General features: G+C 32.2%; 1 protein-coding gene across 1 annotated transcript; it reads left to right on the top strand.

Moving 5' to 3' along the window:
- The first annotated feature begins 745 nt into the window (after window positions 1–745).
- On the top strand, window positions 746–2,196 carry LOC119604627 (protein snail). Its single transcript, XM_037957364.1, has one exon. The coding sequence runs from the start codon at window positions 781–783 to the stop codon at window positions 2,029–2,031; it is 1,251 nt and encodes a 416-aa protein (XP_037813292.1). The 5' UTR covers window positions 746–780; the 3' UTR covers window positions 2,032–2,196.
- Window positions 2,197–15,060: the final 12,864 nt, after the last annotated feature.

Genomic DNA, 15,060 nt, shown 5'->3' on the forward strand with positions numbered 1-15,060 from the left:
CCAAAAGTTTTCCATTTCCTGGATAAAACATAAAAACCATAAGCTTAATAGCAAATGACAAACAAACTTTAAGCATAATCTACTTTGGAGTCCTTTCCATAACTTAAACTCGTAAAGTAAAATACTTTGCATAACAAAAACAAATCTTAAACATATTATAATAAGAAAAATTCCCTCAAAACTTATGGAAAATCTTTAGATCCAAAAACAAAAGTACTGATCAATTTTGATTACCTGCATTGCATGGACAGAAAGATTGAGGTGAATTTCTTTGATTATCATCACATTGAGGGATTCTGACGTATTTTCCACTATGAATTGAAAAACTTCCCAATCTGAATATTATTTTGGTTGATGGACGAACTCTCCCTCACAATCACCAGACGTACAAACACACACACACAAACTCCGGTGGTATTCAGGTAGAAAAGTGAACTCGCAGTAAAAAAGGCAAGTAGCAGCAGCAGCAACAGCCCTTTAAAGTGAAAATAAGGGAGAGTAAGAGCGAGAGAGGTAGAAATTATAGGAGAGATAAAGTGATAACACATATTCTAGTGTGCATATGAGAATCCACCACCGTTTTTCGTTTAGAGAGCTGGCATATAAAAGGAGGCGCAAAGAGCTAACCTGTCATAGCAGCTCAAACGCTCAAACAGTAAACAACACAATTCAAACTCAGTGAATATTTTGAAAAATACTCGTGATTTTTAAAAACATTTTTGTTTTCGATTTCTTTTATTTTGATTTAATAAATAACAACTAATAATATAAACTCAAAAAATGGCCACCAACTACAAAAGTTGTCCATTGAAAAAACGCCCCATTGTCTATGTTAAAGACGAAGAAGAACTTTTGCAACAACAAGCACCCATTGTGCACTACGAACAAATGGAAGCCTTGGCTTTGACTAAGTCTTCCAATGTTAGTGATAATGATGATCAACCACAAGATTTATCATTGAAACGTAAAGCTAGCGACAGTTTCGAGGATTATGTCGTACCAGCTAAACGTGAATATGTCTTAAATCTATCTAACAAATCATCATTATCTCCCGCATTGGAAAGACGTTCGGTATCACCGGTACAGGATTTATCTGGCAGTTCTGTTATGTTGACACCACCTTGTGAAATTGACTCCAGCATGGAATATCAACCCAGTGATATTCATTTAAGAGGATTAACTTCTGCCACCAATGGTTATACCACTAATCCTTATCAATCGGCTTTTGTAATGGCTGCTGGTTGCAATCCCATGACTGCTTTATGGAATACCTATCAACCCAATATCTCTGCCATATTCCCCTCACCAGCATCTTCAATTGCCTCAGCTGCATCTCCACGTTCGGCCTACAGTTATCAACACATTACACCACCCTCAAGTCCCGGTTCAGAAGTAAATTCTGAACCTGAGGATCTTTCAGTGCGTAATGATATTCCTCTGCCAGCTTTATTCCATCTATTCGATGAAGCTCCTAGCCATCAATCAGCCAACTCTTCGGCATCCTCGGTCTACTCTCACAGCAGCTCTACAAGTTCATCATCTTCTTCAGCCTCCTCTACCACTTCCAGCTCAGCCAACAAAAATTATCGTTTCAAGTGTGACAAATGCAACAAGATGTACTCCACCTCTATGGGTTTGTCTAAACATCAACAATTCCATTGCCCAGCTGCTGAATGCAATCAGGAAAAGAAGCAACATGCTTGTCAAGACTGCGGTAAACTCTACACCACCATGGGTGCCTTGAAGATGCACATTCGTACTCATACTTTACCCTGCAAGTGCCCCATCTGTGGCAAGGCCTTCTCCCGTCCATGGCTCTTGCAAGGTCACATTCGCACCCATACCGGTGAGAAACCATTCCAGTGCCCCGATTGTCCTCGCTCATTTGCTGATCGCTCTAACTTGAGAGCCCATCAACAAACTCATGTGGAAGTTAAGAAATACGCCTGCAAAGTATGCCACAAATCCTTCTCACGCATGTCTTTGCTCAACAAACACGCCAGTTCCAATTGTACCATTACAATTGCGTAAATATTGGCAACACTACCACAGCCTCAGCCCCAAACCACTAGTACAAAACCCTGCCACAAACCCTTAAGATGTTGAAACTTGAAACATTCCGCTGGAAAGGATTAAATTATTATTTTTTAAAATTATTTTCTTTTTTTTTCTAACAATTTTATTTTATTTTTAAAAGCAAAACAAACAAACAAACCTCATTATTTTAGTATTAAGTTTTATATGGAAGACAATAATTATTATTTAGAGATACTCATAGTTTTAAGTTTATTTTTATCTATTCTTACATAACCTTAAATTCCTAATTATAAGTATTAATTAATGGTGCTATATTGTTATAGTATAAATATTATTCTATTTTTTAACTGAACTTAAATTTTTATTTATTTTTTTTTTTAATTTTGGCATTGAGTTTAAGTTCTAGTCTCTTTTATTTTCTCTTTCTTTTATAATTTTTGTACATTTTTTTTAAACAAATTGGAAGACAGCATTTTACCAAAATTTATTTTATTATTATTTTTAAATGTTAATTAACAATATGGACTTTTTTATATATTTTTTTTTGTAAATTTATTATTAAGTTTATTCTACTTTTTTTTTTGGATATTTTAAAATAAATATATATTTTTGCGAAAATATTTAGAAAAAAACAAAAATTTTACAAAATTCTTTTTATTTAAAAAAATTATTTAATTTAGTTCAAGATTTTTGTTGAAAGTCTAAATTTTAAAAAAAAAGTTTAGAAAGAAATGTTAAGTAAAACTTATTGCATTTGTAGTCGATGCTCAAAGTGAAGTCCTACTGAAATTAAAAACTGGTGGACCTGTGTTAGAGTAGACCGATAAAGGAATTTTATGATTGATGACTAGATGTTTCATCGAAAAAATTTAACAAAACTGGCAAAGGAATAACTTTACGGTTCTTAACAGGGACTTGGGTGTCATACTTGATGGTCGAGGGTGGATGTCAATGTGTTCGACTTGAGTATCTGCCTTGACACGCTAATCTAACGGTGGTATTTTTGATCCAAAGGGAGTAATGATGGCCATCCATTCGTCCTCGGGTGATTTCAAATGGAAATACTTAAGTAACAGTCACTCAAGGGAGGAGGTAATCACTCAGTTGAGTCAAAAAATAGGGGGGTTCCGTTGAACCTCAATCATCACACACTTGATGCGATATTATATCTCTGCCTAACCGCAGAGATGGACTCTCAAGCAATCTAACCTCTGTGATCTAATATGTTGCCATAAACTCCGATAATAAGGACGTAAGGACATAAGGACAACCACCCTTTATGCGCTATTATGATGCTGACTAAGCGCAGCGGTAGGCATCCAGATCATGAGACATTCAGACTTTGAACTTCAATAACCACACTTGATGGTAGACGCTCAGATCATGAGCGACGCCAAAGCAACACAATCCTACAGAGAGTCACCTACATAAGTGGATTCCTTAACCATTTAGAGACCATGCAAACACACTGCCCCTGTTATTTGGGCAATAGAACCTGGAGACATACTTGGTAGCTAATCAAGGACATGGAGCAACAAGAATGAGATTTTTTCAAAAGTTCACCAAGTTCACCAAGAAAATTCCCTCTTCTTGCATGAAGATCATCTAAGGAATAACAGACAGCTATCACGAGTTAACCTTACTATTCCTGGAAATTTGAAGAGGCACAAGGGTTGATCAGTGAATTCCTTAAGAGTTGATCAGTGAATTCCTTAACACTAATCTTTCTGCCAAATCAGCAATTGACATCTGTAGAGAAAAACACAGTACTTTAAGCAGCATTTTCTTCCCCCGATTTGAATTTAAAACAACAGACTACGAGTACCCCGAAAGGACCTAACCAATAACAAGTTGGCACCCTGGGAATCCGATAAGAGAGTTGTCCCGGCAAAACCCCTAGGAGTCTATCCTCTGAATATCAGTGGATTTCGTTAGGTGGTGTTAAGAACTACCAGATAATTCCTTATTTAAGATACTGAACGTCTTTCAAAACATGATTTGTTGAGTTGATTTAAGATATATTCACGTAAAGTGTAAAAGTTTTGGATCCTATTAAGTTTTAATTGTTATTAGAGCAGCAGTTGTTGGGTGAAATTTAATTTTTATAGGTTCCTTCCCCTAGGAATTCCTAAGAGGAAGGTCCTTTCCTAGGAATCTTTGTATATATTTGATATTATGAGTTTTAACACGAGACTGATGAGTTTGGGGTTACTAAGAAATTTTGATCTATAAAACCCTAATGGTGGAAGCTTGCAGAGTACATATTCAAAAGGCTTCTTGTAAACCACATAGACCATAGTATTGCGTAAGTACTTCTGTTGGCTCCTGTAGGTTAGTGGTTAGTGTTCTAGTCTGGTAGACCAGATGTGGTGGATTAGATTCCCACCTGAGGCACTGGTTAGGGAGCGCACAGCAGGCCCCATAGAGGCCTAGGATTTGATGTAACATACATCCTCCTTTCAAACTAACTAACTAACTAAGTACTTCCGTTTTAATTCTAATATCGTCTTTATAAAGCTATAATAAAATTTACAGTCTCTCGGAGTCTTTATATAGATCCCAATGTCGAAAACTCAGATTTAACCCACAAAGTGTAATAGTTTTCCCTGATGTATCCTACCTAGCTGGATGCTAAAAAGGGGACGAATGTAATTATTATACGCCTTTTAGTATAACGTTGCCAAATGAGCTTTTAGTTCAAATTTGTGAATGTTAATTAAGAAGCTTACAACGGAACTAGGTCTAGGCTTTGGGATTTTAATCTTTCAATAAATATCATCAATTGGTTATTGTCAGGCTGTTCGTTAAGCAACTAGTGCAACTTAATGAGTCCCTATCCATAATAAGATAATATGCCTCTAAATTTTAAACTTTACATTTTAGAAAGCTTAAAAGTTATTAATTTTCAATGCTAGTTCGGAAATTCATTGATCGTTATCATCTCCGAGAGATTTTCAAAGGTCAAAGAGAAACTAAGAAAAGGAACTTTCAGGGCTTTTTAAAAAGCTTAAAAGCTTTTAAATATTATTGAATAGGAATGCCTTGTTTATCTACATCTCCGAAATATTTGCGAAGATCAAAGAGAAACTGGAACGATGAGCTTCCGAAGCTTTTTTAAATCATTGAACAAATCTTTGAATATTATTCTTATTAATGTTGTATACTAGTGGATACAAAATTAATCTGTGTAATGTATAAAGTATATGGTAAATATATGGAAAAATATTAATAATCTTTTTTCAGGAATATATCAACAAGTTTTCTAAAGTCACGATGACAAATAGTCCAACAAGTTTTTAGGTACATACATATGTATAATAAAAAATCCACATACCTAGTGGAAATATTTGAAATACACATTACATTAATACATAAAATGTGTTTCAATTGTAAAATTTTTTCTTAAGATTGTCACTCAATCATTTGGAAAACATACCCGTACATTAAACAAACAAATAAACTACCACCAGTCCTGATCGCTCTCTCCCTCATACACTCGCTCTTTCTATATTTCTATAAATCCTTAGTCCTTTATATTCAAAGCAAACAAACATTTATGTCAAGACGCACTACAGACAATTCATTCTTATTATCAATTGTTCAAATTTTGCGCCACAATTTGTTTACGCAGACTGCCGGGGACAGACATAAAGGAAAAAGAAAATACAAATCACTGCTTTCAGGCATTAAGACAGTTATCACCTGCTTTTCGTTGAGTTCTTTCATTTCAGAACATTTGCTCTTGCTTGGCTTAGCAACAATATTCTTCATCTTCTTTTTTTTTTACTTATAGCACAGTGTAAATATTTAATTAAATTTTCCTTTTTGTTTTGTGAATCCTTTATGAATATTTTCCTAAAGGCTTAAGTTTGATGTTTTTTTAATGTTGTTATATTTCCTGTGCATTTAGGTGCATTTTAGAGCACCCAATAAGATAGTTAGAAGATCGATTTAAAGACAGGTAGGATAAAAAGATTTTATTGTTGATATCATGTTCAGATATTGCTAGTGTTGTCATGTTAATGAGTTGAGATTGTTGTTTGATAGAGAATGTTGAGATACATATTTTGTTTAATCCTTTCATATAATTTGCATAAAAATAAGGTTAGAGTTGAGATTGAATATCTTTTGTATGGAAATTTAAGGTTCTTCCGGTTGTCATTAACCATAGCTATGTGCTAGTTATGATGAGTTTCGGGTAGTTTTGAAAGTCGTTGAACTTGGGAAAATCGTTGGGAAATTTGGTGTGAAAATTAAAATAAGATTTCCGTTAATAAAATTGAATACAATTTATCATTGAATCCTATGTTTTTTCTTAAAAAATCTAAATTAAATTTTCTCTCAAAAAATCGGTTTTTGGTGAGAATGAAATGCGATCACAGAATTAAATCTATCTCGTATAGGTTTCAATATAAATGGACTATAATTTCACTAAGTTATCCTTGTTTTGGCTAAATCCCTTCTAATACCTAAATAAATGGCTTTTATATTTTCACTCCAAAATTTTTGATTTTTGATGAAATATAAAAGTGACCTTTGGTGGAAAATATAACTGATTTTGAAAACTAGAGGGAGGCTCTATCCCCTCACAAACTATCGCTGAATTGTAAATAATTTTCTTGGCTAATATTGAAGATCAACTTATCCTGCGAATTCGATCCTTTTAACATTTTGAAATAACTTTTCCATATCTAAATTTCTAGTATTATCCATTTTTTCTATATAATTCCCTTAACAACCTGTCCTATTTCGAAATAAAAATTTTTATAAAATAAAATAGCGAAACATATCTTTAGATAACTTAACATTAAATTCCTTTGCTAAAGAAACATGTTGTTTTGTTTTTTTTTTTGCGGTTGTGACCTTAACGGCACAAATTCTATATGTCATTATACCAAAGAGACATCAATTCGATTGAACTTAACTCTAGGGATGCCTTAAAGCTTCTAGGTTAAATAGCAGTTTAGAATTACACTTTGTAACTGTCATATTGGTTTCATCAACCAGAGATGAACAGATGAAAATACCACAAGTATTTCTTCAATTTCTTTACATGCAGTTTTTAGACACTGAGAAAAATCTTGTAGTTAATAGGTAAAGTGGGGAAAAGCGTATTTATATAGGACCAGGGGATTTGTTTGTTGTTGTACTCTGGTTTGGGTTAGGTTCCTATCAGAGACACTGTTACCTACATACCTTACTTACTAACTAACTAACTAACTAACTAACTAACTAACTAACTAACTACTAACTAACTAACTAACTAACTAACTAACTAACTAACTAACTAACTAACTAACTAACTAACTAACTAACTACTACTAACTAACTAACTAACTAACTAACTAACTACTAACTAACTAACTAACTAACTAACTAACTAACTAACTAACTAACTACTAACTAACTAACTAACTAACTAACTAACTAACTAACTAACTAACTAACTAACTAACTAACTACTAACTAACTAACTAACTAACTAACTAACTAACTACTAACTAACTAACTAACTAACTAACTAACTACTAACTAACTAACTAACTAACTAACTACTAACTAACTAACTAACTAACTAACTAACTACTAACTAACTAACTAACTAACTAACTAACTAACTACTAACTAACTAACTAACTAACTAACTAACTACTAACTAACTAACTAACTAACTAACTAACTAACTAACTAACTAACTAACTAACTAACTAACTAACTAACTAACTAACTAACTAACTAACTAACTAACTAACTAACTAACTAACTAACTAACTAACTAACTACTAACTAACTAACTAACTAACTAACTAACTAACTAACTAACTAACTAACTAACTAACTAACTAACTAACTAACTAACTAACTAACTAACTAACTAACTAACTAACTAACTAACTAACTAACTAACTAACTAACTAACTAACTAACTACTAACTAACTAACTAACTAACTAACTAACTAACTACTAACTAACTAACTAACTAACTAACTAACTAACTAACTAACTAACTAACTAACTAACTAACTAACTAACTAACTAACTAACTAACTAACTAACTAACTAACTAACTAACTAACTAACTAACTAACTAACTAACTAACTAACTAACTAACTAACTAACTAACTAACTAACTAACTAACTAACTAACTAACTAACTAACTAACTAACTAACTAACTAACTAACTAACTAACTAACTAACTAACTAACTAACTAACTAACTAACTAACTAACTAACTAACTACTAACTAACTAACTAACTAACTAACTAACTAACTAACTAACTAACTAACTAACTAACTAACTAACTAACTAACTAACTACTAACTAACTAACTAACTAACTAACTAACTAACTAACTAACTACTAACTACTAACTAACTAACTAACTAACTAACTAACTAACTAACTAACTAACTAACTAACTAACTAACTAACTAACTAACTAACTAACTAACTAACTACTAACTACTAACTAACTAACTAACTAACTAACTAACTAACTAACTAACTATACTAACTAACTACTAACTAACTAACTAACTACTAACTAACTAACTAACTAACTAACTAACTAACTAACTAACTAACTACTAACTAACTAACTAACTAACTAACTATAACTAACTACTAACTAACTAACTAACTACTAACTAACTAACTAACTAACTAACTAACTAACTACAACTAACTAACTAACTAACTAACTAACAAACTAACTACTAACTAACTAACTAACTAATTACTAACTAACTAACTAACTAACTAACTAACTAACTAATAACTAACTAACTAACTACTAACTAACTAACTAACTAACGAACCTAACTAACTAACTAACTAACTAACTACTAACTAACTAACTACTAACTAACTAACTAACTAACTAACTAACTAACTAACTACTAACTAACTAACTAACTACTAACTAACTACTAACTAACTAACTAACTAACTAACTAACTAACTACTAACTACTACTAACTAACTAACTAACTAACTAACTAACTACTAACTAACTAACTACTAACTAACTAACTAACTAACTAACTAACTCACTAACTAACTAACTAACTAACTAACTAACTACTAACTAAACTAACTAACTAACTAACTAACTAACTAACTAACTAACTAACTAACTAACTAACTAACTAACTAACTAACTAACTAACTAACTAACTAACTAACTAAGCTAACTACTAACTAACTAACTAACTAACTAACTACTAACTACTAACTAACTAACTACTAACTAACTAACTAACTAACTAACTAACTACTACTACTACGTAACTAACTAACTAACTAACTAACTAACTAACTACTAACTAACTACTAACTACTAACTAACTACCTAACTAACTACTAACTTACAAAATTACTGATATTTACGTTATACGACTTGCATTCTCGGAGGTCCTTTAGCAAAAAAATTTTGATTTTCCGTATTGGATGCATACTCTCTTAAGAAGCACCGACAGCTCTCGCCAATAGTGTTACTCAATTTTCTTTCAGTGCAACTTTCCAACAACAATCGTCAAACATCAACAACGACATTTCGTTTTGAACAGCATTTGCTGGATACAATGTTAAAGAATGAAGAAAATCGCAGTGAAGACAAAAACGAAGAAAAAAAAAAACATCAAATCAACGTGCAACGTGCCTTCGCTCAAATACCTAAATGGCAGAACAGCGCGAGAGAGAGTCTTCTATGTTTTCTTTTCTTTAGCTGATTTGCAAATGCTGATAAAAAAAATTGTTACTTGTCAAAGTGCATGTCTTTAAAGTTGTCAATAAGATGTTAAGATGCTATTGCTCTGTTGTTGTTATTGTTGTTGGTGTTCTAAAAGAAAACATGCTGTTCGTTGTTGTTGCTATTTTATTTCAACAGATAATAATGATCATGATCATCACTATTTTCATCATGATTGTTCTACTATAACAACTGCAGCCAGAAATGAACATCATCTCCAATTGATGGGCGGTTTTATATAAAAAATGACATATCGATTGTTGTTGTTGTTGTTTCGCTCTTCATCTTAGCTTGATGCAAAAATAACATGTGAAATCTTAGAAAGACGATGAAAATAACTGAAAGAAAGACTTTACTTGACTGACTGATAGACAACATAGACAAGTTGTTTGCAACTTTTGTAAAATTGTAAATATGCAAAATAGAAAAGCAGGCCCTTTTGCAGCAGCAATAATCTAATGCTGAAGCTTTTTTCCATTTCTTTTTCTTCTTCTTCTTCTTCATCTTACAACTGATCACGTCAAATCTGTGGTAATGTCATGTTGTATTAGAAGGAAAAAAAAAGAAATTGCAGGAAAAAAATGCACTAAGCTAAGTTAGCTGGTGATTTTCTATTGAAACTGTTAATTGTGGTTTTTAACAAGACAATATCAGATTACAACTGATTTAACTTAAATAACTAACAATACATACTATAAGTATGTAGTACAACATTGCAGTGGATAACAGCAACTGCAGCAACAACAACAAAAACGATTGCATGTAAGAGCAACAACATAAAATGACTTGTATTATCTTTAATTATTTGTAATGTGGAAAACGTTTTTTTTTTGCATTTGTCAGTACCCAGTGCAATGTGTGTTGTACTTAAAGAGAAAAGTTGGTAAAGAAAGTTGAATATTAAATTTCCTGGTTAGGTAATTAACCCTGTTTTTAAATAAGCAACAAAAATGGATAAATAAGTATATAGTTAATAGCTAATCTTTTATAAAAAATATCAGCATAAACTGCTGCAATCGCTTTAAAGGCAGATAGACTGTTGTGGATTTATGTGATATTATATTCAATAAAAACGATTTCTATTATATATATTCCCAGATAGATCTTTAGACTACAGACTGTACTATAGACTAGACTATCGACCAGACTATAGAATAGACTACAGTGCAGAATAAGGTATAGTCTATAGTATAGACTATATAATATATTATAATCCAGACTATAATAGACCATAGTACAGCCTAGATACTATATGATAGACTATAGTGCAGACCAAAAATTGACTACAGACTATAGTCTAAGTATATACTAAACTGTAGACTTGACTATCGACTATACTATAGACCTAGACTATAGACTATACTACAGACTATACTATAGACGAGACTATAGACTAGGACTATAGACTAGACTATAGACTAGAACTATAGGACTAGACTATAGACTAGACTATAGACTAGACTATAGACCTAGACTATAGACTAGACTACAGACTAGGACTATAGACTAGACTATAGACTAGACTATAGGACTAGACTATAGACTAGACTAATAGACTAGACTATAAACTAGACGATAGGACTAGACTAGACTAGAAACTAGACTATAGAAGATCTAGGACTAGACTGTGACTAGACTATAGACTAGACTATAGGACTAGACTATAGACTAGGACTATAGACTAGACTATAGACTAGACTATAGACTCAGACTATAGACTAGACTATAGACTAGGACTATAGGACTAGACTATCGACTAGACTATAGGACTAGACTATAGACTAGACTATAGACTAGACTATAGACTAGACTATAGACTAGACTATAGACTAGACTATAGACTAGACTATAGACTAGAGTATAGACTATAGACTAGACTATAGACTAGACTATAGACTAGACTATAGACTAGACTATAGACTAGACTAGACTAGACTATAGACTAGACTATAGACTAGACTATAGACTAGACTATAGACTAGACTATAGACTAGACTATAGACTAGACTATAGACTAGACTATAGACTAGACTATAGACTAGACTATAGACTAGACTATAGACTAGACTATAGACTAGACTATAGACTAGACTATAGACTAGACTATAGAGACTAGACTATAGACTAGACTATAGACTAGACTATAGACTAGACTATAGACTAGACTATAGACTAGACTATAGACTAGACTATAGACTAGACTATAGACTAGACTATAGACTAGACTATAGACTAGACTATAGACTAGACTATAGACTAGACTATAGACTAGACTATAGACTAGACTATAGACTAGACTATAGACTAGACTATAACTAGACTATAGACTAGACTATAGACTAGACTATAGACTAGACTATAGACTAGACTATAGACTAGACTATAGACTAGACTATAGACTAGACTATAGACTAGACTATAGACTAGACTATAGACTAGACTATAGACTAGACTATAGACTAGACTATAGACTAGACTATAGACTAGACTATAGACTAGACTATAGACTAGACATAGACTAGACTATAGACTAGACTATAGACTAGACTATAGACTAGACTATAGACTAGACTATAGACTAGACTATAGACTAGACTATAGACTAGACTATAGACTAGACTATAGACTAGACTATAGACTAGACTATAGACTAGACTACTAGACTAGACTACTAGACTAGACTATAGACTAGACTATAGACTAGACTATAGACTAGACTATAGACCTAGACTATAGACTAGACTATAGACTAGACTATAGACTAGACTATAGACTAGACTATAGACTAGACTATAGACTAGACTATAGACTAGACTATAGACTAGACTATAGACTAGACTATAGACTAGACTATAGACTAGACTATAGACTAGACTATAGACTAGACTATAGACTAGACTATAGACTAGACTATAGACTAGACTATAGACTAGACTATAGACTAGACTATAGACTAGACTATAGACTAGACTATAGACTAGACTATAGACTAGACTATAGACTAGACTATAGACTAGACTATAGACTAGACTATAGACTAGACATAGACTAGACTATAGACTAGACTATAGACTAGACTATAGACTAGACTATAGACTAGACTATAGACTAGACTATAGACTAGACTATAGACTAGACTATAGACTAGACTATAGACTAGACTATAGACTAGACTATAGACTAGACTATAGACTAGACTATAGACTAGACTATAGACTAGACTATAGACTAGACTATAGACTACTATAGACTAGACTATAGACTAGACTATAGACTAGACTATAGACTAGACTATAGACTAGACTATAGACTAGACTATAGACTAGACTATAGACTAGACTAGACTAGACTATAGACTAGACTATAGACTAGACTATAGACTAGACTATAGACTAGCCTATGGACTAGACTATAGACTAGACTATAGACTAGACTATAGACTAGCCTATGGACTAGACTATAGACTAGACTATAGACTAGACTATAGACTAGACTATAGACTAGACTATAGACTAGACTATAGACTAGACTATAGACTAGACTATAGACTAGACTATAGACTAGACTATAGACTAGACTATAGACTAGACTATAGACTAGACTATAGACTAGACTATAGACTAGACTATAGACTAGCCTATGGACTAGACTATAGACTAGACTATAGACTAGACATAGACTAGACTATAGACTAGACTATAGACTAGACTATAGACTAGACTATAGACTAGACTATAGACTAGACTATAGACTAGACTATAGACTAGACTATAGACTAGACTATAGACTAGACTATAGACTAGACTATAGACTAGACTATAGACTAGACTATAGACTAGACTATAGACTAGACTATAGACTAGACTATAGACTAGACTATAGACTAGACTATAGACTAGACTATAGACTAGACTATAGACTAGACTATAGACTAGACTATAGACTAGACTATAGACTAGACTATAGACTAGACTAGACTATAGACTAGACTATATACTAGAATATATATACTATGGACTGACTACAGACTATTTGTCCTATATCCACCTTAGAGTATAACACTCTGGTCAGAATCACTTTCTGAGTCCGACTGTCCGTCCGTGTGTCCACGTGAACCATGTAAGCAAGCATATAGATCTATAAGGATCTAGAAATTATATGTGTACTTTGTGGGGTAGGAAAATTATCTGAAGCTGATTTTTATAATATTTCGGTCACAATTAATGGCATTAATGGTGACTTTTCCCCTTAGTTCAGACTGCTTCTTCTGTTATTCCTATGAAGTCATTCTCATCTTCGAAAGTAAAAAGGGGAACTAATACGGAAAGTATCACGTAGGTAAATCTAGAATTTATACTTTACTTAACTAAATTATCACTACTAACGTAATTATTCAAATATTTTTTTTTTGGAAATTTCTTACTCAAAACCTGTGTTTTAAAGTTTCATATTAATGTAGCTTTGATTTTGATAGGCTTGTACTTTAATTCATTGCTATCACAGACAAGATATTAAATTTTGTATTAATCAGTTAATATTTAACTTTAGATCTTATAAATAACAGTCGATAGGATCATTACCAATCATCAGTGGGTCAGAATCAAATTCCATAAATTCCTGATATAAAAGCAGAACTTCTAAAATATTCACTGTCACATAAATAGCCAGTAAGTATCAGAAAATTCTAACACATAAACACTTTTGAACACCTTTACCCAACAAAATCGATTAGACTTGTTGTCTCCGGAAAAAATCCCAAAAACATAAACACCATCTTTAACTTCTTAGAAACATTTTTTTATGCACTACATACAATACAATTTTAAAGACAATTCTCTTAAAGACAAGTTAACACCTTGCAAATGTGAACTATTTTATGGCAACAACATTTTTAGCAAATTCTCTTTAAATGACATCAAAAACAGAAATACGACAATGGAACGGAGCAGTAATAGACAGAATTGAATATAATGGAAAAAATTGTTACAAAATTCCTAGAAATCACAACAAATAATAATGATGACCATGATTATGGCGCACAAAAAAGAGATCTTTAAAGAAATTTGTAACAAATCGAGTTAATACCGCACTAAACAATAGAATGAATTGCATGAATTCCAGATGAACAAAAAAAAAACGAAACGAAAAAACGACATAAAACAAATCTGAACAGAAACTTAAACAATAGAATTACGGTAATTCATTGACAAAGGAATTGCAACATGTAGACCAAGATACACCATGGAAGTAGAACAAGATGATATTAA

This window comes from Lucilia sericata, unplaced genomic scaffold (genome assembly GCF_015586225.1).
Source record: "Lucilia sericata isolate MDLA Ls3-8-SP2 unplaced genomic scaffold, ASM1558622v1 Contig000411F_arrow, whole genome shotgun sequence".
Lineage (NCBI taxonomy): Eukaryota > Metazoa > Arthropoda > Insecta > Diptera > Calliphoridae > Lucilia > Lucilia sericata.

What these genes read in the sequence shown, in the direction of transcription:
- LOC119604627 (XM_037957364.1), top strand. Translation starts at nt 781, where the DNA reads ATGGCCACCAACTACAAAAGTTGTCCATTGAAAAAACGCCCCATTGTC.